The 24789-nt window shown below is 44.4% G+C and overlaps 1 protein-coding gene across 5 annotated transcripts; it reads left to right on the top strand.

Annotated features, from left to right (window-relative positions):
- The first annotated feature begins 356 nt into the window (after positions 1-356).
- On the top strand, positions 357-23602 carry LOC135377468 (carboxy-terminal domain RNA polymerase II polypeptide A small phosphatase 1-like). Of its 5 annotated transcripts, none has more exons than XM_064609883.1 (10): positions 1054-1166; positions 3571-3795; positions 4296-4426; positions 6355-6537; positions 6769-6870; positions 7303-7359; positions 7807-7899; positions 7982-8080; positions 10292-10378; positions 19314-23602. In XM_064609883.1, exons 1-10 carry the CDS (start codon positions 1067-1069, stop codon positions 19512-19514), a joined length of 1278 nt encoding a protein of 425 aa, XP_064465953.1. In that variant the 5' UTR covers positions 1054-1066; the 3' UTR covers positions 19515-23602. The 5 variants fall into 5 exon arrangements, with proteins under 5 accessions (XP_064465956.1, XP_064465957.1, XP_064465953.1 ...); XM_064609884.1 differs by lacking the exon at positions 1054-1166 and adding an exon at positions 1269-1668; XM_064609886.1 differs by lacking the exons at positions 1054-1166; positions 3571-3795 and adding an exon at positions 357-701.
- The last annotated feature ends 1187 nt before the right edge of the window (positions 23603-24789 follow it).

Raw genomic sequence — 24789 nt, 5'->3', positions numbered from 1 at the left:
GTTCTCACTTTGCGTACCTTCCTTGCATTTTGAAAGCTCCGGAAAAGTAAAAAGTGAATTCATGTTTTACAACAGCGAATAGAAACCGATCTACGTGATTAGCCCCCTCGGACGATCTGTCAGCGCTCTATTTTAGATAATCAGACCGCTGTATATTTATACACCCGTGTTTAAGGTGCTAGAGTACACGTCTTTCCTAGGACAAACACATCTTGCCAGTAAAAATAATCGCGCCTGAGTGCCGTTCATAGTTTAGGTATGAGGGCATGAGAGCACGTTAGAGAGAGCCGGCGGAATTTTCGAGCTCCAAAATGGGCGTTGTTCGCAGCCATGCAAAATTTATGTTGCTCTTTTATTAACGCAACGTCGTGTTAGCACTTTATATGTGTACCGAAAAAAAGAAAATAATTCCCTACAACCTATGTTTCTTTAAATAACTTTTGAGCAGCGTGATTTTTCTGAGCATGCGCAGTGCGATATCCTCGCACTCCCTCGCCAGGCCTAGAATTTTTAACATGGAGTTGGAAGGAACCCGTGAGAGATCTTGAAACTTTTTAATTTATTGCAAACTTTATACGTTTCTTAACATAGCAAAATACCTGTAGACGGAGGAGCATACTTGGGATCGATGGACAGTACGTCCATAATAACCCAAGTGAACCGAGAAGAGGAACAACTAACAAATTTTCCTCCTGATAGAGGTGGGTACCCAGCAGTATGGCGCCATTCCTCACTTGTAACGTAAAGAGGGAGGTAGTGTCGCCGTTGAATATTTGGCGTGTGTTGTAGACTGTACGATACTTACAGTGTCGCGATGCAGTAAACACATGACCAGACACCGATTCTGATTGCTGTGCATTATGTCTTGTATGCAACAGGGGCTGCTTACAAGTTCGGCAAAGTCTAAACATCTTTTGCAATTTAGGGTTAGCCACCCATTCGCTCCTCTGCCTATTAACTGCGTTTAGCTTGAGGCTCCTGTATAAATGTTTGCAAGCGCTAGAAGTAGCCGACGACTTGCACGTGTTCCTTTCGTGAATTGCACATATCGCCGTCGAAATGTCTCATGCGACAGGTGATGGTGGTGCACATCGCAGCGTTGCGCCAATTGGGGTGTTTACGATTACAATATTGGCTGGCATTCACAACGCGTCACACATTCATGGGTATATGTCTGTCCTGTTGTTAATATTTTTTGTGATTACTACGACACTTGGTTTGAATGCGTGCTCGTGGCTCCAGTATTCGTGGGCGTAAAGTGCCCGACGGCCCAAGGTCTTATCCCGTTTGCGTAAAGGTGCTGTAGTCGTGCAGCGCTTCTAGTTTTGTGCGTTTTCTTGCTCTCTGGCTTTGGTCTCATAATTTTTCTTAAATTACACAATGCGCGCCATGTCCGTATTGCACGTGCTTTGCCTTGTGTTGATTGTAACAATTGGTGCTAAGGATTCGAACTTCCGATGTCATGTGTCTAGCCTAGTTGCGTGTGTCGCCACTTTGTGCATATCTTGAGTGTTTATATATTTGTGTACTACGTAACTTGGATGCATCCTGGACGTGGGCCATTCGTGAGCGCATAAAGACAAGAAAATGTCCACAGTTGGTGTCGTAGTTTGAAAGGACATCGTTTCGTGTTAAATGTGGGACTGAAGCTAATGAAGATAGGTGAAGGTAAGAGATGTCCCAGCGTTAAGTTGGCGCGATGTTCCGAGATCGCGCACTATCGCACCACCATATTGTGCAATATCTGCAGATGTTAGCTTGTTTTCAGCTCTGTTCCCTCGGTATGATAAGATATAGTAGGTCGTTCTCTTTTACGTATTACATTGTTTTATTTATCTGTTCTGTTCATTGCTCTCTTGGAAGCAGTAGTGCATCTCCAGGTCTTTGATCCTCCCAAATATGCTAGTGGGCTGAGCCTCATTGGGTGTTAGCTCACAAGACTGTTGTGGACCTTACAGTGTTTCGAGGTTAGCTGTGTGGCACGAAGAGCGTCTGACATATTTTCTGCTGATTTAGTTTATAGAGGTCTTACAAACACATTGTAAGGTTTCTATGGCTGCCGCACAGTTGCCAGCGAACACTGGTAGAAGTTAAAACTTTGGAATTGGAACTGCTTGGTTTTATGTGGAGGATGGACTATTTTGGGAGGTTGAAGGGCCAGCGGTGTCGGCTACCTATAAATAATTGTATGTCTAGACAGTCAATTTTCTTTTAAAAAGCAAGTTTTGGTCGTGTTCATGTATGTCAGATTTCTTGGTAGTTCTGTAAACTAAGTGGCCAGCGCATATTTTGGATGTAAAAGATGCTTGCATTATTCGTCACTGTCACAAATGTGTATCTCGTTGCCCTTGTATAATTATGAGGTGCAAGAATTGTAGCAGTCTTGAACAGCCCTGCGGGATACGTGCAACGCAAGGATGATCGCCCCTTTGCATCTCTCTTGACACCATTGAGTTGCTGAAAACTACTGCTATGAGATACGCAAATGGCAGCCGAAGTCAATTTTAGTGGCTCTTATTGATGATAGAAATGCCGTACTGAATGACATAGCCCTGTGCCGTGCAAGTTTGATCCATAATTCTGTGGAACGATGTTAGGTCCAGGTACAAGCAGAGGAAGCAAATATGTGTAATGTTGATGTTGCAGATGGCTGTTATATTTGTTGAATAATGTGTCTTCACATTTTTGTTTAATCTGTGGTCCTGCAAACACAGAGCAAACTTTTTGGACTTGATGTGGGAGAACACTTTAGTATGTGTAAACAGAAGCCTAGACAAATGGCCAAAAATTTCTACCTCGTGTAACAGCTGTTTCATTAAAACCCCTTCTGCACAGGCAGAGAAGGCTTTTGGAGGCATTGCAACAAAACATGTAACAAGTGTTTTCCCCATGGTGACCATATTGTTGCGTGTTGTCGGGAGCTACTCTGCACAGAATGAAAAGCTGCCTCTGCCTGCTGCATAAAAACTGTAGTTGTTACAATATTCTATATCTTATTTTTGGATACATATCCAAATTTTAAATTGTCCCGTTACGTTTTCTGTATAAAGATGTGTATGGTTGGTTAAGGTGTTTCAGCAGTATGATGCAAGTGTAATGATGTTCGGAAAAACCTTTCTCTATAAAAACAGAGGAGGATGAACCAAAACTAGTTCCCCCCCCCCCCCCCCCCCCATTTCAGTCCCTCAAGTGAATTCTGCAATTTAAAGAAATGCCTAGTCTCTTATACTTTGGAATAGCTTCTGTTTGCAGGGTGGGCAACAGATTTCAGATTCTATGAAGTCTCACAGGAAAAGTGGCTTGTTCATCATTGTATAGGGTCACCCCTACTTTACACAATACTTAGCCCACCCTAATGTTGGGTCCGTATTGACGGAAAAAGGAACCTAAAAGCTGCCTTTTCCTCGGCAATAGCTGCCGGCTACTTGGCCGTCAGCCAGGCGTAGCAAACTGCCGCTATTGTGCAACTACAGCCTGAATAGTAACAGCAATTTGACAATGCTTTCTGGCTCGAGCAGGGCATCTTTTGGGGGCACACTTAGTGTAGTGGTGATGCCCGTACATTTCCAGCCAATAAGGGCCCTGCCTCGGCGAGAGCGAGAGAAAGCGCAGCCTCTTCCCCTCGTGGGACCCCGGGAAGCGGCGCCCGGACGCAAGATGCTACAAAATCTGGGACCGCGTCCGCTGGCTCACCGGGCTCTGCCGGCTCGGCGTCTCATCCCTCCACGTCGTCCGGTTCTCCCAGTCCCGTTCAACTTCCTACACCCCCGTCGCCCCAACCGGCACAAGCTCAAGGTGTGCAGCTATATCGTGTTCTCTGCCTCTCGAAAGCAAGGTGGCAAGCTGAGGTGACGCTGGTGAGCTTGCTGAGTGCTCAAATCTGTCGGTACCCAGGCAGCACAACGTGGACCAGTGTCGGACCAATATTGGGCCGGTATTGCCAATATTGGGCCGAGATGTTGCGCTGCTTGGGTAAGCATCGACAGGATAAAAGTTGAGTGTCCTTTGGCAATAGTATTCCCAAGGGCGACGTGTTACGGATGCCTCGGACCTTAAGACTTTCTGCAAAATTTGTATGAAAAAGAAAAAAAAATGCAAAGATGTGCGTGAGGATATGGAACATGTGCAGGCTCGTTGGTTGCTGAGCGGGATTTTCCGCGCTTCTAGAAAGGCTGTCGCAGACAGGGAAAAAGTAGTTGATTCGTGTTGCTGTTAAGCTTCAAAGACAGTTTATGCTTTGATGGTGATGCTGACGTGTTCCTTTGCTCTGCTCCCCGAAATCGTTTTTGGTGCAGCTCCAGCCGCGATAACAAAAAAGCCCAGACAGAGAGGTTTTCTAAACACACTGCTCTGCTGCTTCGGTAGCAACAGCACTGGTGCTAACAACCCGGTGATCGCGGAGGAAAATGGACAATACTCCCCGAAGGTGAGTGGACTCGGATGTACAGCGTGTTGTTTGTAAACACAAGGAACCCCTCTTGACCGTGTGTTTTGGAATGTTTGTGAGACTTACTTTTAATGGATGTTCTCCAAGTGGCTCAGTGCATGTGACATTTCATTTTGTATATACAAGGTGTTGCCCCGTAAAAGTCTACCTGTGCCTGCATGTCATGCTCGGGGAATTACTCGGGGCAGATGGAACATTCTGTTTTTCTGCTTATAAAGCTCTGACATAGATTCAGTCGTGGTAAATTTCAAAGTGAGTGAACATGCTAGCTCAAAGTTATAAGGCAAAACATATGAATCCAGTACGTAGAACAATCAAAAGGGCGGTTGAGACGCTGCTCCCCCAGACACATTACACTCAAGTGGCTGTTATTGCAGCCATTTTGATTGTTTTGAATATAGGATTTTGTACGTTTTGCATTTTAACTTTGCACTATGATGCTCTATCGTTTTGAATGCTACCGTGATTGAATCTCCTTCCGAGCTTTATGTGGACAACACAGTGTTCCGCCTTCGTTGAGTAATTCCCGAGCTTGGCGTGCTGGCACGGGTGGACATTCACAGGGCAACACCCCGTTCGTATATTTGTACACACACGACTTACTTGACCGTGTTTGCCCTCTTTTGGAGTATATTACTCTTTTTTTGCTGTGTCACATGGCAAATTGTTTGCTGCACGCTATACTATCTGGGCAAATGCACGTATGGTAGTGTACCGATAGCAAAAGTTGATCTCATACAGGCGCTTACTCTGCCATGCTATGCTATATTTTATAAAGATTCTAAAGCATATGGTATGCTGCTAACTACCGTATTCCCCAGTATTTTTCAGCGTGCGTACGATTAGAGTGAGCCCAGTTTCCTCGGTTCCTAAAAGTTCGTCTTTGCTTGCATACATGGAAAGCATACTCGACGTTTTTCAGCCATTCAGGCCTCCCCCGTCATTGTATTTGCATGCTAAAAAGTGCTGGGTTCGATGGTACTGGCATTGGTAGGAAGCATTTTGATATTTATTCAGAGGTACACAAAAAAAAAAAGGTTTTCATGCGGGAAGATGCGACATAGTATTTGGAGATTGTATTGGTTTTTTGAAGCAAATGAAACCATTACTCTTGGTTATCTGTGCTAATTCTAGTGATATTGGCTATGCCTGCTGTTAGAAATGTTAAAAATGCTAGAAAATGTAAAATGTTTGACCATTGTTAAAAAATTGGCTTTCCATTTTTGCTAGTACAAATGAGCAAGTAATAGTAGCGTTCTTTCGAGCGGGTCTTTCATTATCTATGATGGAAATAAAAAATTACTTCCCCCGAATTCAGCGTGCAGGTTTTCACGCAACTTAGGTCAGTTTACAATTGGGCTTTTGCACCATGTTTGTGGTAACTTCCTGTCTGTCGGTGAAAATTTATATTGCCACCATGTAATAAATTTCTCGTGTGTGAGAAGATTTGATGCCACACCTTTTTAGCTTCTTTCGTTGTCGAGAGGGGGTGAGAGAGGAAAAAAACATCTCCGACCATGCACCGATGTTTCCTGATTAGCCAACTATTTTGCACTGCTTTTGCAACAGAAAGCCAAAATTGCTAAGTTTTTTGTCGATTAACAGGCTACTGACCATAACAAAAAATGTAAGATCTTTTTGTACTGCCATTTCCAGTATTCTGCAGTGGTAGCAAAATTGGAAAAGATACATGGTGCAATTGGGGAGATATCTAGTTTTGTATCGAGCTTTATTACATCTGCGTAAGTTGTAATGACTTTTTGTTGTAGGTGATAATAAAGCGCGAGTAAAAAATAGTTTTTATTAGTTTAGCGCTGTGCCTCTTGGATGGGAGACTGCCAATAACGCTAGAAGGGGTTAGTTATTGCTGAAGTTGGGAAATCCAGGTTCCTGTGCCTGTCATACAGGTGCCGAAATTTCCGCGTCCGCAACAGGCAGCGCCACAACAGCAGCTAGCAACGTCCCAGCCTGTCGCTAACTTGTCGTCTGCAATCACTCAAGTGCAACAGGCCCAGCATCCGGCGCCGGCGTCTGCTCTCGCTCGAGAGTATGCTGTGCAGGAGTATAACAGAATCAGTAGCACTAGCCTGGTAAAGACTAAGCACTACATCATTAGAGTGCCAGTGTTGTGTAACGCTATGCTACCGTTGCTTCTACCGTGACGGCTTTGTAGTTGTGCCAGCAGCGATATAGTCGTAGACCTTCTTACCGCCGTCGCAAAGTGCTGAGAAGGTTGGCGCGGTATTTTGCGACCTTGCTTTTTCGCCGTTGTGGCGAGGATGTTTTGTACTCTTGTGTTTGCTGACGTTTTTCTGTTTCAGTTGCAGGGAAAGTTCCTATTGCCTCCCGTGCGTCACCAAGACGTGCACAAAATTTGTCTCATCATTGACTTAGATGAAACCCTGGTTCATAGTTCATTCAAGGTATGGAAAATGTGTGTGGGTTTAGGAATTTGTCCCTAAAATCTGTTTTGCTCTTCTGCCTTGGTTGGGCGCGCTAAATTGTATTGAACGTCGCATCCTCCATGTGCAACTCGAGGTTGCCACAATCTGTCCTTGCATTTCGAAAATGTGTGTGATGCTGCATAAGCTCTAGGCTGTGCAGGAAGGTCTTAGAATATTGGTAAAAAAATTAAAACTGTGATTGTGGTTTTTACTAAGCAGTTTTTTTAGATGACCTACCTGGTAGCAGCAAGCTTCCTGCTCAGTTTTTTTTAGATCATTGAGAACAACACTGTGTCAAAGTAATATCTAGTTTTGCATCGAGCTTTATTACATCTGCGTAAGTTGTAATGACTTTTTGTTGTAGGTGAATGTAGCATAAGAGTGCTGTAGCTTTGATTTTCTTTGTTGCAGCCCATCAGTAATGCAGACTTCGTTGTTCCTGTTGAAATAGATGGCACAGTCCACCAGGTATGGACCTAGTTGCCCTTACTGCGACCTGTTGTGCAAAAGTGTGAAAAGAAGTTTCGCGTTTTCTAAAATTCTTTTCATGTCTGACCTTTGCGTAACACGCAGTCTGTCAGTTACACATGCTATATGTCCCAAACATAGACTAACAAAAAGCCATATGTCCCAAAGGCAAATAGAATACTTTTCTCCATCATTCAGTCATTATCAACAGCAGCAGCCACAGGTATTGTGCAGCGTAGTTGAATGAACAATAGAAAAGGAGTAACGTATCGATGGCTTACTTGAGTATAAAAAAAGCGAAACTTTGAATGTCAGTGATTTCATTCCAGTACTTCACGCTTGCTATTCAATATTGGTGTTGGTGCAGAACTTGTCTCGTGTATGTCTGTATATATATATTTGCTGCGTGTTGTCACTGTTGTGTATTCACTATGTTTCTGCTTTCAGGTTTATGTTTTAAAGAGGCCTTATGTAGACGAGTTCTTACAGCGAGTTGGCGACGCTTATGAATGTGTCTTATTCACAGCCAGCCTTGCAAAGGTACGCTCTCCACTCACATCTAGTTTCTCAGAGCATATTCCTTTTAGTGACAGTTTGAATTTTTTTTTTTTTTTTGTTGCAGTATGCAGATCCAGTTGCAGACTTGCTGGACAAATGGGGTGTCTTTCGAGCAAGGTTATTCCGGGAGTCTTGCGTTTTCTACAGGGGGAACTATGTGAAGGTGAGTGGGCCCAAAAGCAGAGAGGAAACCGCGTTTAGAATTCCAGGAAGTGCAAGGTTGCTTCATCGACGAGTCTTATCGAGAGTAATCATATGAAATAATTTTTCGGGACCACGAGTTGTGACTCAAAATAATTTATGAGCGTACTCGGAAATATCACCAGAGCTCTAAGCGTCGAAAGCTCTTAGACTTGACGCCACCTTTGCGGCTGTCATGCAATTTCTTCCTCGAACTCCTCTTCGGGTTTTCATGTGCCCCTCCTACTCTCACGTGGCAGACTTGGAAGCATAGGAGTTATGAGGAATTATCGAGAGAGAAAAAGCTCTTTTTTTTTTTTTTTGCAAAACATTGTGTTCAACTCGGAGCTGAGCACCTGCGTAATATTGCTGCAAACTTGTAGTAGAAGCACGATATAGTACTTTCAAGAATGTTTTCCCCTAAATTTTCTACGCTATTCGGAATGCCTAGTTTTACTAGAAGTGAAGTGTGCCATATCTTCACCACGACAATACCTCCCAGAAGAAATGTCCCTCGGCCCAGGCTCGCAAGGAAGCAAAGTAGACAAAACATAAACTGGCGACGTAGCACCCATTTGCCTCTTATGATGCACAGAATTATATACAGGGTGTTTCTTTTTAGCTGCAATACATTTTCATAAAAAGGGTAGTTACCTTAGGACGCTTTTACTTTTGTCATTGGATTAGTCTACGGGGGCTGCTACTAGGGAACAGTGTTTTTTCTCAGTCATAACAGAGATATTTTAATCAACTTTTTAATTCTTGAGCTTAGGGAGCACATTGCAATTGCGATACTAAAGCCTGATCTCCACATGATGCGCTCGAACCACTGATGAAGCACAAAAGTAATCACATCGCATGCTGCATGCCTAAGTATTTTACTTCCGTCGTCTGCTGTGAACAGCAAGTAATCTGCAAAGGAGCGACAGTGACGTCGATATCTCCGGCCTCACTTAACGTCGCAGAAAAGCGTCATACGTGATGTAGAGAACCCTTATCGCGGTATGTTTCATGATCTTTGTTTTGTATTTCTTTTGAAACATCAGCGTTGCCGGCGCTCTTTTGCCAACCACTTGCGGTTTACAGTAGATGACAGCGGTCAAATACGTACTTAGGTCCATAGCGCGCATCGTGATTACCTTTGTGCTTCATCAGTGCCTCGAGCATGTCATGTGGACATCAGGCTTTAATATCGCAATTGCAATGTGCTCCCTTAAGTCAATAATTAAAAAGTTGATTGAAATATCTTTGTTAATTAGTCCCCTAACTGAGGGAAAAAGATACGGTTTCGTAGTAACAGCCCCTGTCGAGTAATCCAATGACAAAAGTAAAAGCGCCCTAAGCCAACTCCCGTTTTTATGAAACTTAGTTGCAGATAAAAAGAAACACTGTATATATTTTTCCCTCGAAAATTAAAAATGTGACCGGCGCCCGTCTGTCGATTATAGATGAAACTACCCTTAATATTTCGGTGTGCTTGAACTGCTCTATTGGGATCGTGTGATCAGAATCAAGCCCAAGGTGCAGTGGAAATTCATTTGCTTGGAATAGCTTGTAACGCGTACAACAGGTACAAGATAGGGAAGGTCATGAGAGAACTGATGTTCTGAGGCTGGAACAACATAGAGGGGACAAATACAAAGCAAGCCTCCAATTGCCTAAAAAATTAACGATGAAAGATGAAAGTCGCTGAAAAGGTCAGCCAGCTGTAGGACTTTGAGGCTTTGTTTGTATTTGTCCCCTCTATGTTGTTCCAGCCTCAGAACATCAGTTCTCTCATGTTCAGCAGTTGCCGCTTGCGTCGATCCCGTCGTATGAATGTGTGTATGAATGAGCACAAATGTAAGAGTGAAAGAAGGATGAGTGAGAGAGTGTGCTTGGTTTGTCCCTTCAGATGACACACCCTTGGAAGTCACTGGGGAGGTGTGTTAGCTTAGCTCAATTGGTAGAGCCCTGGACCGGCAATCCAGAAGGTGTGGGTTCGAGTCCTACAGCTGGCTAACCTTTTCAGCGACTTTCATCTTTCATTGTTAATTTCTTTCATTGGGAAGGTGTTTGTCATTGCACGTGATGTGAAATTCGTTGACCTCACTATGTTTTCTTTGTTGCCCACTTCTTGTGCATGCAGTAGTTTACAGATGTCTTGAGTTTTTGCACAGTCTTTCCTTTCAAACGTTTTTCTTGGTTTCTACAGGATCTTGGTAGGTTAGGTCGAGACCTGCACAGAGTGGTGATAATCGACAATTCACCAGCATCCTACATCTTCCACCCAGACAATGCAGTAAGTGGTCAAACAGAATCTCATAAATTCTCTTTGTAGTTTACTATAAGCCATAATTTTTTACAGAAAGCCTTTAAGCAATGTTTTCAGAATATTTTTTTTTTAGAATGTAGAGTGGTTCATAATTGGGAGGAGGCGGTTCATAGTCTAAAGTACAGAGTCAAGTGAAAGTGAAAAGTGTTACTGGTGTGTGACATGGAGAGCTGCTCTTCATGCTGCGGAAAGGTCGGAGTCCCATAGCTTTGTGCGAACAGCAGCAGGAACGCAGCAATATGGAAGCTTTCTGCTGCTGGAGACGTCCCATAGAACCGTTTTGAACTGGTGGCTGCAGTAGGTGGCGCGAAACATGTTGGCAACTGCGTTATTGCTTACATTCCGGACATTACGAAGGTGTACGCAGTAGCTAATCCTTCTAGTACACCCATTGTAGGAATGCAATCCTATACCATGGGAATGGTGAATAGTGTTTGTGTGTAGGTACTGTGCATTTGAAGCTCGGAAGTGAACCTTGAAATGATTGCAGTGATGGTCTGAGCCTCGTATTACCTCACTGATTCATAGTTGATGTGTAGTCACTTTCGTGACGTTTCAATTCAATATATATTTATTAGTCATCTCTATTAGAAAATACATACATATTTACGTTCAACGTAGGTTCGTCCTTTCGCAGTGCTGTGCATAGCAGCCTTTACTGCGGCAGTGTGCAGACTCTTCTACTCAATCTTGTCGTATAAATGTCACCTCGTTACGCGCATTCGATATTTTGATTTACTGCAACCAAGTGCATACGTTGCTGTTGATGAAACAAAGCTGTCTCACAAAAACAGATAGCCCTTCTCCTTGTTATCGCTCGTTTCTACTTGTTTTGACAAGGCAACAAGTTCATTGTCTGACTATGCCGTCGAGCCATACCAGAGGAAGCACGGTACAGTTAGTTGGTTTTGCCGTGTGGACGTAGTAGTAGTTTGCTTCAATGTTATCAAGTGATGGGTCATCAAGTGCTTAGTCGACAGCAAGCGAACATGTTAGCTGTCACAATTAACACTGCCGTAGAACATGTATATCACGCAGGTTTTGTCGCACGCTTTATTAGTTGAAACTGATAACAGAAATCAGCTGAATTATGTCCAGAGAGCCGGCACTTCATGCGGTATTGATGATCGAGCACTCACTCCTAGCGTAGACAATGTGCTGCAAATTACGAGCGTGTCCATTATATCCTGGTATAGACACCACAAACCTTCAGAACCGCGCATTCAAGCAATCATTCACCGCCTTGCTAACCCTAAATACCTGATTGGCACGCAAGTCCGACTGCCGAGCAACGGGCAGCACAGCAACCAAAAATTTGGGTACGACAGCAGGAGGGGTTTTCTACTGCTCGGCGGCGCAGTGCTGTGTGGCCGCTCCTGTCGCTGCTGTTGCTCGGCTGCTGCTGCTCAAATTGAAGCTATGGGACCCTGGCCAAATAGCCTGCCTGTACAAGTTTATTGATGGAAAACTTGTGAAAGGCGGAAGTGAAATGGCAACACCAAATATGAACCTGAGGGACACTGCGCCTCGTGAGGGTTCGTGAATACCTTCTCGTGTATCCTTCATTTAAAAGCACTGAAGAGCACTGCACAGAGAACATAGATAGTTTGCAACAGTCCACATTAAGTACGAAGAATACATTCTGTGCTTCAACAAGCTATGGTGTCCTGCATGTCATTTTGCACCTATGCATTTGTGTGTGTGCACATGTGTTTGTAAGTGGAATTTGCAACAAAACTTCACTTCAGAAGTGCACTTCATTATCGCCTATTAATCTAAGGAGAAAAATTTTGGCGATTTATAGAAGATAAGTGCATGCGTGTCACAATAGTGTAAGAGCCTTTTTTTTTTTTTTCCCAAGCCAGAGAAATTTCTCTGCGACCCGGCACAGCCCGGTGTTGTGGACTGTAAAAGTTGACCGGGGCTAGCTAACGGTGGGGTCACAGAGGCTTGAGCCCGATCTAGGACAATGTATGGGCCCGGGTCCATAATGTCAAACCCGAGCCCTGCCCAGCCCCCAAAGGTGGCGGCTTTGCCCGGCCTGGCCGATGCATTGCCGATGCACATGGGGCCGGGTGCTGGCATTCTGGCAAGCCCAAGTCCGTGCAGTGCTCTGCTGTGAGCGCATTGCATAAAGCTTTATGAGCGAATTTATTGCATTCCTCGGTGTTACGACGTTCCCTGTGTTGGCTGCGAGCTTATCTTTGCTATGGAGTAATCTGGATGCAGGGGAACCCTTCGCAGGGTGTCTACCAACCTGGAAAACCTGGAAAACCGGGAATAGTCGGGGAATTTTGATGTGACTGGAAAAGTCAGGGAATTGTCAGGGAATTTGGCTAAAAAGCAGCTGAAGTCAGGGAAAATCGCAGACAAGGAAAAATGATCTCAGTTAGATCTGCCAGCATTTTCCCTTGAAAGCTAGCCGTGCTCATTGCCACTGCATTGCGGTCTTCATTGCACGTGTTCTGCTCCTGCGTAAGCTAGGTGGCAGAGGTTAGCGGCAGTTACAGTGGACTCTCATTAATGTGAACTAATGGGGATCCGTGGTTTTTGTTTGAATTATCCGACATGCGTCTTAAATGTATGCCACAAGAGAATATGTCATGGGGGCACACTGTTGTGGTCTTGCTGAAGGATAGTCACATTGCTTATGGACACTGCTGATCACCTTTAGTAGTAAACCATGAAGTTCCTCGTATCACATAATCAGACTCATTCTGCATGAAGACTTTTTACTAGGGGTGTGCGAATATTCGAATTCTCGAATTCGAATCGAATATCAAACGCTCGAACTATTCGATTCGCGGATCGAATATCCAGTATTGGATTTTTCGAATATTGGACTATTCCGCGAATATGAACGACACAACTCGAAAGTGAGCTTCACCTGATGCTTCCGTGCACGAGGAGAAGCCTGCTTTACAAAATTGCCCTCGCTGCAGGACCAACACAGGCGGGACGGTGTTTAGTTTAAGATAACGTCATCCAAAGTTAGTTTTGTAGACATCGTCTGTGGAAGGAGCGGCGCCCCTCCCACATGCAGTTTAGCGGAGCCGACGAGAGACCTTGATTTGATGTCTCTGAGGTTGCCTTTAAAAAGTTAGGACTCTTGAATAATGACTACAGCCCACAAACAAGAAGGGTGTCTTAAAGATGTCCTTTGCATCTAAAATTTCAGTAGTGCAACTTCCTAGGGCGAGTGCAAAGAAACTAAAAGGTGTTCATGACAAAGCTGAGGCAGGATGCCGATTCGTTTTTTCACAAATGGCCTGTGGTTGTCTGAAACAATTACAGCCTCATCCGTATAATATGCTACTGTCTGGCATAAAATTTTGAAATGAAGGTAGCCACTCCAGTAAGTGTAGGCTCACCCGAAAATCAGGAAGCACTCTCATGTAACATTAAAGAGTAGGGGCTTTGAACAGAAGAATTGCGTGTCTCTCTTGTGACAGTTAATGCTCGAAAAATTACACTAAAGGCATGGGCTACAAAATGGAAACTTTTAGTGCGAAAGTCACATATTGAAAATTTTGCACAAATATTCGATAGTCGATTCGGTATTCGGAATTTTTTTCCCCCATTCGATTCAACTTAAAATATTCGGGTTCGCACACCCCTACTTTTTACCCTAAACCGTAAAGCTAGTTTTGACTTCCCTTACACGGCTGACCCACTTACAGGAAGATATGTACTGTCTATAGTCAGTGTAACCAAATAAGGAGTGCCTTTTCGGTATTTTAGGGTTTCCTTGCGCGAGTGTAGTGCCAGTGCAGCGTTGCTTAGTGAAAGCGTTGTCGTGTTGGCTGCTCTTTGCTGGCAGGAATGTTGTAAAAGGGAGTAAAACGTTTTAATTAAGCAGAGGTGCAGTTTAAATTAAGCAGCTTTTCAATACATTGCAAACATAGTGGGTCAAACAAAAATTTCAGATTTGTTTGGATTAACAGGAAGTTTGTATTATAGGGGTTTGAATTAATGAGAGCCCCCTGTACAAAGAGGACCACCACCTTCCACCCATGCACTTAGCGACTGATAGCGAGTGTTTAGAACGGCACCTCAATGCACCTGCTCCAGCTTGTAGTACTGTTGTAAAGTTGTAATTGATCACATTCCGAGCTCTTAAGTACAATATAAATAGAAGAAAACTCAGTGTGACAGTGTTCCTTCCCTTGAGCGAACGCTAGGGTCACACGCTAGGGTCACACGCTAGGGTCACACGCTAGGGTCACACGCTAGGGTGCCGCGAGCACATGCACTGTGCGCAATGTAAAAAAAAAAATAATTTCTCGCGTTTAGAAAATATAAGCCTCAAGATTTTGAGAAATGTTGTACTGTCTACACTGTCGGTAATTTTCCACCTCGGCCTCCACAGCGCGAATTTTTAGGGTGAATGTAGGCATTTTCGGCAAAATTGACGTTTTCTTCATTTTTTTTACTCTGAAACCGTTACAGCTGAGACGCCAGTTTTTTCGTACATGTATTGGCTACCACGTGATTTTTTTTTTTTTTTTCGCGACGATCAGGCTAAAGACAGGACGCTCAGCACTCCAAAGTAATGTCAAGTGTTTTCGCCATATTCGCGTCTCAGAAAAACTATCGTAATTATTAGCAATGTAAATTTGTGTGCCTAGGTTGTATGAGCCTATTCTTTGCACAGAGTTTACAGTTTACAGAATGCTTCTGGGTTCCGTGGACGCTTCAGCAAAAAATCATAAAATAGGGCTTGCGGCATTTAGCGCAACTTGAGAGGGCTGTAAACTCGAGACGGTTAATACTGTAGAAGTGGTTTTTTCCGCGTGGAAAATATTTTCGCGTTTTCGAGCAGAGCTGCTTGATTCGGGAGAACTTAAATTCGCGACACAGGTTTCCGGGAGTGCTTTGCTCTTGCATGTCGTGCCGCCGTCAATACTCGGGCATATTTCGGCACGTACTAAGACATCCGTTGTTCACGTGGATTGCGGCATTCTAGGTCTATTCCTTTCTTCTCCTCACAGAGATAGGAGGAAAGGTCCTGTCAAATGGCCTTTAGGGACCCTGTAGGAGGCCATAGTACTGGCCGTGTGCAAGTTAGCCAGTTTATTTTAGCAGTTCTTATTAATTATCACTCGGGGCACTGACCAGTTCAGTTGAGATGTGGTACTATCATTCAAGTTGGTTTTGAGAATGCGGGGAAAGGCATGTTCTGGCTTCGTGGTATAGTGGTATATTGCATGTATAGTGCAAAGCGTTTATAGGAGTAACAAAAGCATGATGAATTTTCATTTCTTTTCATCTTGCCTGATGGGATAAAACAATCTTCTGCGCTTGCTTAAACTGCCTGTGCTACATGGAGTAGAAAGTATCAGGTAGTCGCGGTATAGCGTCGAACGCCGAACGATTTTCGCCCTCGTATGGCCAGAGTTATTCGCGGGAACTTAAATTCGCGATTTTGGAGGTGTGCGCGAAAAACGCGAAAAAAAAAACACTTCTACAGTAATTGGACTTCAGAATCTCTAGATGACGTTATATACGTAATAAAAAGTACACAATTTTTTTCATGAAGGTCTGAGGGGGTCGAGCGACGCCCCCCGGGACGTTTCGCATGGAATGACCCTATTGATACACATTTTTTAATGTAATGCGATACTGCTGCTGTTACGCATGAAAGGTAACGTGATACTTTATCTGCTACTTTTGCCAAAATTGCTCGCTATATCCAGCCACGGTCTCTCCATTTACATGTGTGCTATTGTGATACGCGGTAGTATGTAAACCAAAGGTGGCGATATGTACAGTGCTGGACAAAAGTTTACGGAAAGCACGAGCGGTGTATTTTCTCCTCAGTGCGACACGGAAGCGGGCGAGTTCACTCGTTCAGAGGGGTGGGTGGGTGCGCTGGTTGCGATACACAGCAACGGTTTCGGTATTGCTTGAATGTGCTCGAGAAGTGGTTTGGACTGGTGTCGCTACCGGCGCACTCCTCTCCCTCCCTCTGAACGAGTGAACCAGAGTGTACGAGCCCACTTCGGCCCGCCGCTAGGGTGTCGTGCCGAGGAGAAAATATACTGCTTGTTCGTTCCGTAAACTTTTGTCCTGCACTGTACGTGTGCCAATGTTACATGAGCAAGGAGACCAACCAGGTATTGAGAATACCCAGTGTGAGACTTAGTGCAATGAAGCTGCTTACGTTACAGGATCGCAGTACCATGCATTTGTAATGGAAATACATGTCCGCTACCGATTTCAAAAAGTAGTGCGATTGCTGCTCTGCTGCTGGAAAAAGTAGTGGTTACGTAGCGGCATTGTGTAGTATAACACTGCTTTGCACACACCTCACATAAATGAATATCCTCCCGACATCGTATTTGCCATTTGAAGTGCACAATCGTGCAGGTATGCTGTCTGCTAGGCTGTGATAATGTGTGATGGCGTTGTACCAGATGCTGTTCAGATGCAGACAGACTGGGGAGACATTTCGGAGATGGATCCCTAATTGTTCTTAATCACAGTTACACAGTTAGGTTTGGCTCAAGCTACGTGCTGATGAAGGTGATCAGAGTTTGACATCAGAGGCTTCACATTTCTACGATGAAAACAAGTGCTTTATAGATGCTTTGCAATCCATTTGCAGTGACTATTTATTTTATGTATTTATTATTTCAAAAACACAAGGCATTGCAGCCAAAGGAATACTGAGGTACAGGGTCAATAGCGCATGCTAGTGGAGACTCCTGCGACACACAGTGTAAAACATCATCGACACACAGTGTTTCAAGTCTACTTCAAGTCTACTTCAAGTCATTTCCAAGCATTCTGTTAGACATGCAATATCTATCTACTTTTGGTACAGCTTGTTAGTGCATGAAAGTAATGCTCAGTGCTTCATCATCAAGGATTGAATGTTGGACATATGACTCAGATGTGCTACGTCTCATACCATCTACCCTCGTTTATCCGGCACCTGACGTTTCCAGCAAAAATTTGCTGATAAGAGAGAATCCGGATCAAGGAAACTCCAGCGCAGATGAGCCATGAGCTGTGTGCAAAGCCTATGCTTACCTTGGAGGACATATGATACTGTCCATTGCCACTTGCGTAAAGCTCTTGTATACTCAGACCTGTGGCGTTAGCTCGACAAACATTGTTCTTTTGTGCAAAAAATAGCAGGGGCCATTCTCTGTACACTTCGCACGTTCTCTCAACGCTGGGTTTTTCACAGTCGTCGGATTCATGCTGATCATCAGGGGAAGCGACAATGCCTCGTCCCTAATCAAGGGCCAGGTGTCGTCATGCCTGTCAGTGTTGACATACTCGAGAGTTTTGATGTCGTTCACAGCTGCCGAACCTGGTTGCAGTTGACACTCGCCTCAGTGCGTGGGTATGGTCAGCACTCTCTAGCTTTTAACGAGCTTGTCTCATGTACGCGATTGTTTGGCGCGTCGTGGCCACAGTCACTCATGCACCATAAAACTCCAAATCATCATCATCATCATGATGTTCGCAGCTGTTTTAGGGCACTGCTGTCCATGACATTAAGATTGAAATTTCTCGAAATACGTTCATTACCAATGCAATGTCTCATTGGAGTGTTCCTAGAGTGAAATGATTATGAAACATAGAATGCTTTATTACGAGCAATTAAATGTACCATTTGCATCCTTTAACTCTACTTGTCACATGAATGCCACTTGCATGGGGTGATCAATGCAAGCTACTCTTGTCAACTTTGTGATATTTGGTGTCCTGCAAACTTTGCATTTCAGTGTCCTGCACATCATAGTAATAATGCACGAGGAATATATTTACATCAATGCTACAATACTGCGTACTTTGGAAAATATACTGTTACATACTTTGCAGGACTAGGTTAATTGGCAACTTGGGCTTGTGCTAAAAAGCTGCTTTTGATAAATGGAGCTTACAAGAAAGAAACAGAAAACACAATTTTCTTGACAATGAAGCAATGGATTACTATGTGCCCAACCTCCCTGCAGTGTGCTTTTACAATGTTTAGAATACTTCTGACTGTATTGTTAATAAAGCATGCTTTTGTCCGTTATCCTTGCATGAGCCAGTCATATCGATCTTCAGTTTTGCAGACGACTATCCTTGCGTTTGCTGACCAAGAGCGAGGGAGGCTCTGCCTCCTGGATGCCGGCCAATAGGAGGACGCGGAGGCCAGGCACTTCCCAAGCCTCTGCTATCACCTAAGAGATGGTGCAGCATTATCGTTGTTTCGCGTGTCGCAAGGCTTCTGCCATGGCGCGCGCCAATCTAACCAACTGCTTCGCTGTCCGTTAACCAGCAGCTGCCGCTGTTTTGCCTGCCGCAAGGCTTCTGCCATGGCGCACCAATCTAACCCACGGCTTTGCCGTCCGTTAACCGGCGTACGCGCGACTCCCGCTTGGCCTCGTTCCCATGTTGGCGGACGGTGAAGCCGTTTCTTAGATTGGTGCGCCATGGCAGAAGCCTTGCGGCAGGCGGAATAACGGTAGCTACACTCCTGCTCAAGTCTCGTTCAGCAGTTGGTTAGATTGGTGCGCCATGGCAGAAGCCTTGCGACACGCGAAACAACGGTAACGCTGAGCCATCTCTTAGGTGATAGCAGAGGCTTGGGAAGTGCCTGACCTCCGCGGTCCTCATATTGGCCGGCATCCAGGAGGCGGAGCCTCCCTCGCTCTTGGTCAGCAAACACAAGGATAGTCCCCAATGGTCATACTTATTTGGATGACGGAAGTTCTGTTAAACGATGCACGATGAGTACCCTGACTGACTGGCTGGTATTCTAGGAGGCAGGTTTTGCGCCTACTAATTCAGGGTGAACATGAAACGAGGAAACACATTTTATTTTAGACTTTAGTGTTGGCTGGATCAGTATTCCTGGACACTGTACCGCGTGTAAAAAAGATATCTGGTACCGTTTCAGGTGCCTGTGGGGTCATGGTTTGACGACATGTCGGACACGGAGCTCCGGGACCTCGTTCCTTTCTTTGAGAAGCTGAGCAAAGTGGACGACGTGTACACGGTGCTGCGTAATTCCAACAATGCTGCTGCGGGGGCTGCCGTGTCGCCCGCATTTCCCATGTCGCCGGGCTCCCAAATGAATGGCTCGCTGCAGAGCTCCTAGCATTCCCCCGTCGCTGCTCTGCCTGCTCCAAGCCCTTGGGCCGTCCTCTCCGCTGCCGTGGTGTTTGCCCCCTGCATCGGGTGACTGCAGCGGTGGCCCCACCGAGAGCACGAGGTTGAGAGAAGACAAAAATTTTGGGATGACGCAGATCTTTATTTTTGCTACTGACACAAGGCAAAACGAGACTCTTTGTCTACCCCCCACCTACTGCTCGGGACTTGTGAGGAAACGGACATTGTTGCTCTTTGTTGCGACGACCACACTGCTATGCGCATCACTGTAGTGGAACTGCTCCGTTCAGCAGTTTGTTGTTTGTCCCTAGGCAGGTTGCTTCCCCCCACTACATTTTTTTTTCTCTTGCTGTAGAATTTTTGTTCTCTTGAGAAGTATACTATCACATATATACAAATATATATATATATATAAGTACACATATGCATATGAAGAAAAAAAGGCAAGTGTACACAACAAACTGATGACTGGTCATCCTGCACGTTTTAATTTTTTTAATTTGCAGCATTGTAGCGCTCGTCGTTGCGTGTTGGGAGGAGCACCAAATTTTTGGCACTCTCCCGGGTTTGTACCATTTCTGGCAAATAACACTTCTCTCTCTCTTTTTTTTTTCTAATAGTGTTTTTGTGATGTCATTACCGCTAGGGTAGCTTCTTTTTTCAGTAGCGAGAGTGACACAAGATTCTCGGTGTTGGGCGAGCCTGTACCTGTTCTTCAAAGTGCAAAACAGTTTGATGGTTTAAAGGAAGGTAAAGAATCGGATGATCATGAGCATCCTGTAGTTTTTAAAGGGAGAAAAATCTATCTGCGCTTTTCTGCTTTTTTTTGCCCTCTTTTTTTTTTTATTACATTTGTGCTCCTCTACTCTATTGGTGCTCGTCTTTGTAACGTACGGCTCTGAGCAATTTCCCAAACGATGATAAATTGACCCAACGTACTCTCGCAGTTGGAAAGCTTCAAAGAGATATTTTGTGTAAAGTGATTGTGTGAGATGATCCATGCAGACATCTGTGTATAAAAAAAATTCCTTATGTGCCAATTTCAAGAAGCTGTTCTCTTTGTATTAGCTCAACTGGTATGGGCAATTTGCGTGTGTCTATGCGTGTCTGTGTGTGTTTGTGTGTATGTCAGTTGGTTCCTAGGGGGCCCTATTTGTTACCAGAGTGCAATAGACTGCTTGAGCCATTTCTGTACTGCAAATTAGTAGCAGGCGAGAAATTGTTATTTTCATCAAAAGGTGTAGTTGTCTTTGTTCCTGTCCGTGTGTGTTGGGTATGCATTCTGAGTTAAACTCTCTGTCCCCTCGGGATACTTGATCAGTCCATTTGTCTAGCGCTGTGCATAGAGTACAAACGGATTTTTGTTTTTTTGTGAATTGACGTAACAAATCTGCTTTTCTTTAGGAGTAACCATGTTGCCAGAATAGACCATCAAATGCTCGGGACACGAAGCTTTTATTACGGGTTATCCACGCAGTGACACATGCTAGTCTAAAACGCAGAGCACCCTAACGCTGTTGACCGGTTCACTTGTTCTACACCCTCGTTTCGGTCTTTGTTGCCAACACACAAGGCTTCGTGGATGCAGTTATGTTCAGGAGCCCGGCTATCTTTTTTTTTCTCTCTCTCTCTTTTGCAGTGTATCTGAAAAATTGGATTGTGCATAGCATACTCACGTCACCGTTGTTTCATATGCGAGCACTGCTCATACTTTTGTAGCAGGTCTAGCAAAAATGACGTACTAGATCATCAGGAATCTGCAGGGCATTTGGGAACGGATTGTGTTGGCTGTAATGTTCTTTTGTGTGGCGTTACGTGGAGTTCACCTTTACACGCCCTCCCGTATTCCAAAGAAGCTTCCGATAGCAGGTTCTCCGTGTGCCCCTTTTTCAGTGTGAGACATCATTTTGACATGCGTGTTACTCAGTAGAAGGTTTTTGGCCCATGTATGAAAACATTGATGCAGCTGTTACTGTAGGTGAAGTGACCCTCTCTAGTGAGGGGGGCTCCCGTTGTAAACTGGGTATGGTTGTGGTAAAGACGTAACGCGCACAGTTTTTATATGTGGCACGAGGGGGGTGTGACTGTGTTGCACGCATGTTTTTGACAAGATTTGGTGAGACTTTTGTCACCCCCAAGCGTTTATTATGTACCTAGATGTTGGTGATTGTTCTTTTCCTTTGTTTCCGCACTAGGAGAGACATATCAAAAGAATGAATCATGGTGGCCCGTATCTTGAGCGAAAAGCTTTGTTGTAATTTTTTTTCAGTGTTTTCCAGCAAAGTAGAAATTTGGAGGAACTGCGTGATAAATTTCTCAAGGGCGGGGTCACTAGAAGATTAGGAATAGAAAGGTACCGCTTAATGCACCTTACACACACACTAGCCTGAACTCCATGGGCTAATCGGAATGGCAATTTTCTGTGTGTGTGTATATATAATTATGTAAGTTTAGTTGTGTTCCGAATATTTGTGTGCCCGGGAATAAAATAGTGTATTTGTACAAAGGATATTTCGAAGCAAGGAAAAAGGTCAGTCGACTGTAAATAGTTTGTGTGCCTATCTATTTGTATGCAGGCTCTATGGTGTCTTAATGTTACAGTTCTGGAAGGGCAATGTTACAAAGTGCTATTACACTGTGAACATAGTAATGCCACACATGCTTGAGTTGTTGGGGGTAGTCTTGTGTACAACATTTTCTCTTTTTCTAAAGCTGTACGTTCCCACCACAAGTTGTTTTTGTGTTGCATATGGGCCATGAATTAGACATGTTCAACGTTACGATATGAGAGCTTAACTACTTGTAAGCTGCGTTGGTGATTGGCATCAATTCTGTTGAGCCCAACTGTACTACCTGGAACTATATGTTGAAGAATGTCTTGCGTTGAGATGTAAGAAAAGTGTGTGGTGAAGTGACCTTTCCGTTTGGTTAGCATTTCAGAGGTGGTTCCCTGCCTCAGCTCGGGACACTTTGGAAGTGTCAGCTTTAATAGCCACACTGCTCCATAAGCAAAATACAGAGTTCAGTGGCTGTCAGCTCTTGGAGCGAAGTTCAGCTGTGTTAAACACTGCAGTTAGCAAGCAGCAGTTTCATTTTGATTCATTTGCCAATTATCTTTCTGATAGGTATGTAGACTAACCACGTGTTACCATTCTCGCATAAAAAAAGGAAGTGGCGTTAGAACGTGACTGTGATCGCACATTTATCTTAGTTTTGTCACAAAAAAAGTACCAAAACTCTGGCCATATACGAAGCTTCCGTTACAATTGTAACCAAAGTGGCATTGTGTCAGCTCTTGATTTCTGTAGCAATAACGAGGACGGATCCGCCTGGCACTTCTGTGTGCCAGATTTACGAGTTAGCTTTCTTCTTAGGGTCCGCATGGCAGAGACCTTCCCATAGTGTCATCTGGAAACGCATTCTGGTTTTGCAAAACTGCGGCCTTTGAATGTGTCCGCTGGGTCTGCCTCGTGCATCCGTGTCGTACAGTTGTGCAGTGCAGCACTGCTCCAAAAATGTACCTGTAGCATTACAGGCGCGTGTGACTTCTGTTGCAAAACTCTGGCAGTAGCGGAAATACTAACAAATACATGGGGGGAAGGACCAGTGGTGGGTGATCTCAAGATGCTTGTGGTGGTGGGGGAGAGGAAGGGTACACCTCTGTGTCCAACTTGAATGTACGAATGAGAAACTGCTTTTCTTTCTACAAGTACATGGTGGGGGGACTGGTGATGACTACACTGGTGTGTGGTCCCTTCCTGCTTTTGTGGCAGCTAAGGAAATGGTGTGTGTTATCAAGTAGGATGCTGTGGGTAACCTGTGGCTATGGGACTGTGAGAAAGTGTATAGTTCGGTAGCGCTTGGATATTTCTTTTTAACACAACAAACTGCCTTTCGTGCCTTTTCATCCCCATGGCGATATATTATGGACATCTCCGGTGCAGGTGTGTCTGTCTTGTATTCTTTTCTATTCTGATTGTGTAATACCTGTCTCATAGTTGAGCACCGGAGTTTGTATAATAACAGTGTTCCATAACCTCAAATGTATCATAGATTAAAACAAAATTTGAGCTTGTATATGCGTGTACATTGCTTTGTTTTGGTGTGGCATGCGAAGGGAAACCTGCTTTGTTTTTGTAATGTGATTCAGTTATCGAGTAGAAGAAAGGCTATCTGGGGATTTCAAGAGTGAGTCAGGGATGTGTCGGGTGTATTAACACCTTTTAAGCCTGCAAGGTGTCTGCACTCCCACTTGTCTTAAATGGGCAAACCACTAGCCTTTGCTCATTGGCAGTATGTTTATGATAGTGCAGAACTGAGTGCAGAGTTTTAGAATAGGGGACCCAAGCGGCTTTTGGGTGAGCACGCTATTTTTAGAAAATAGCGCGGGGCCCCAACAATAGCTTGTGTCATTCGCGAGAATCCGCATGGGCGTGTCTGCAAAAGGCCGAAATCATTAACAACAAAAACGCAGTTCTGTTTTAAGATACCAATTTTTATTTGATTGTTTCTATTACGAAGGACGACAATTTCGGGTCAAGTTATTGTCACGGTGAACGAGAGCAGTGAAGCGCGACATTGTTTCGTTGTACAGCGTTGCCAGTTTACAGCGATTGCATTGGAATGGCTATATCCGTGACCTTTATAAGCGGGTGTCACGGCGTTAAGTGCTGTAAACCGGCAGGAAGCAGCCTTGATTGTATTATACTGTCGGCGAGATACGACGGCTGGAACGATCAAACTTTGGAACACGGCTGCTGTAGCAGACTGACGTCGTGTGACAAGATCAGCACAAGATCTAGATCGCGGCTTAACCGTAACGCGCGTTATGGTTAAAGGTACTGTAAAGCAGCAGGTAAGCTGTTAATATTGGCAGCGGCATTTGAAAGCTTACTCCGAAACCCACACTGAAAATTCTATGTGCGACGACAAACTGTAAATATTTTTTAATCACGGCTGAACTTGCGGTGAAAAGTCTCAGGGCGACGCCTGGTGGGAAACAATCGCCCATTCGTCGAGCAACAGTGTTACATGTCCCCAACCCTCTATCGGCTAAGTCATAGGCTGAGTAGCCGACTTCTCGAACTTCCTTTGAAAAGTTTGTTCAAATGAGATAGTTCCTGACATATGCTCTGTCAAAACGCAAGAACATTGGTACATCGTAGAAATTGGTAACAGAACTGTCAGCAGAATCACAATGAGAGTCACCTACGCAAAAATGCATGACGTCCGGGAAATCGGTGTGGTAGTAGTAGTAGTAGCCA

The sequence above is a fragment of the Ornithodoros turicata genome, chromosome 1 (assembly GCF_037126465.1).
Source record: "Ornithodoros turicata isolate Travis chromosome 1, ASM3712646v1, whole genome shotgun sequence".
Lineage (NCBI taxonomy): Eukaryota > Metazoa > Arthropoda > Arachnida > Ixodida > Argasidae > Ornithodoros > Ornithodoros turicata.
The sequence above is the reverse complement of the archived record's forward strand: the minus strand, read 5'-3'. Positions and strand labels throughout refer to the sequence as shown.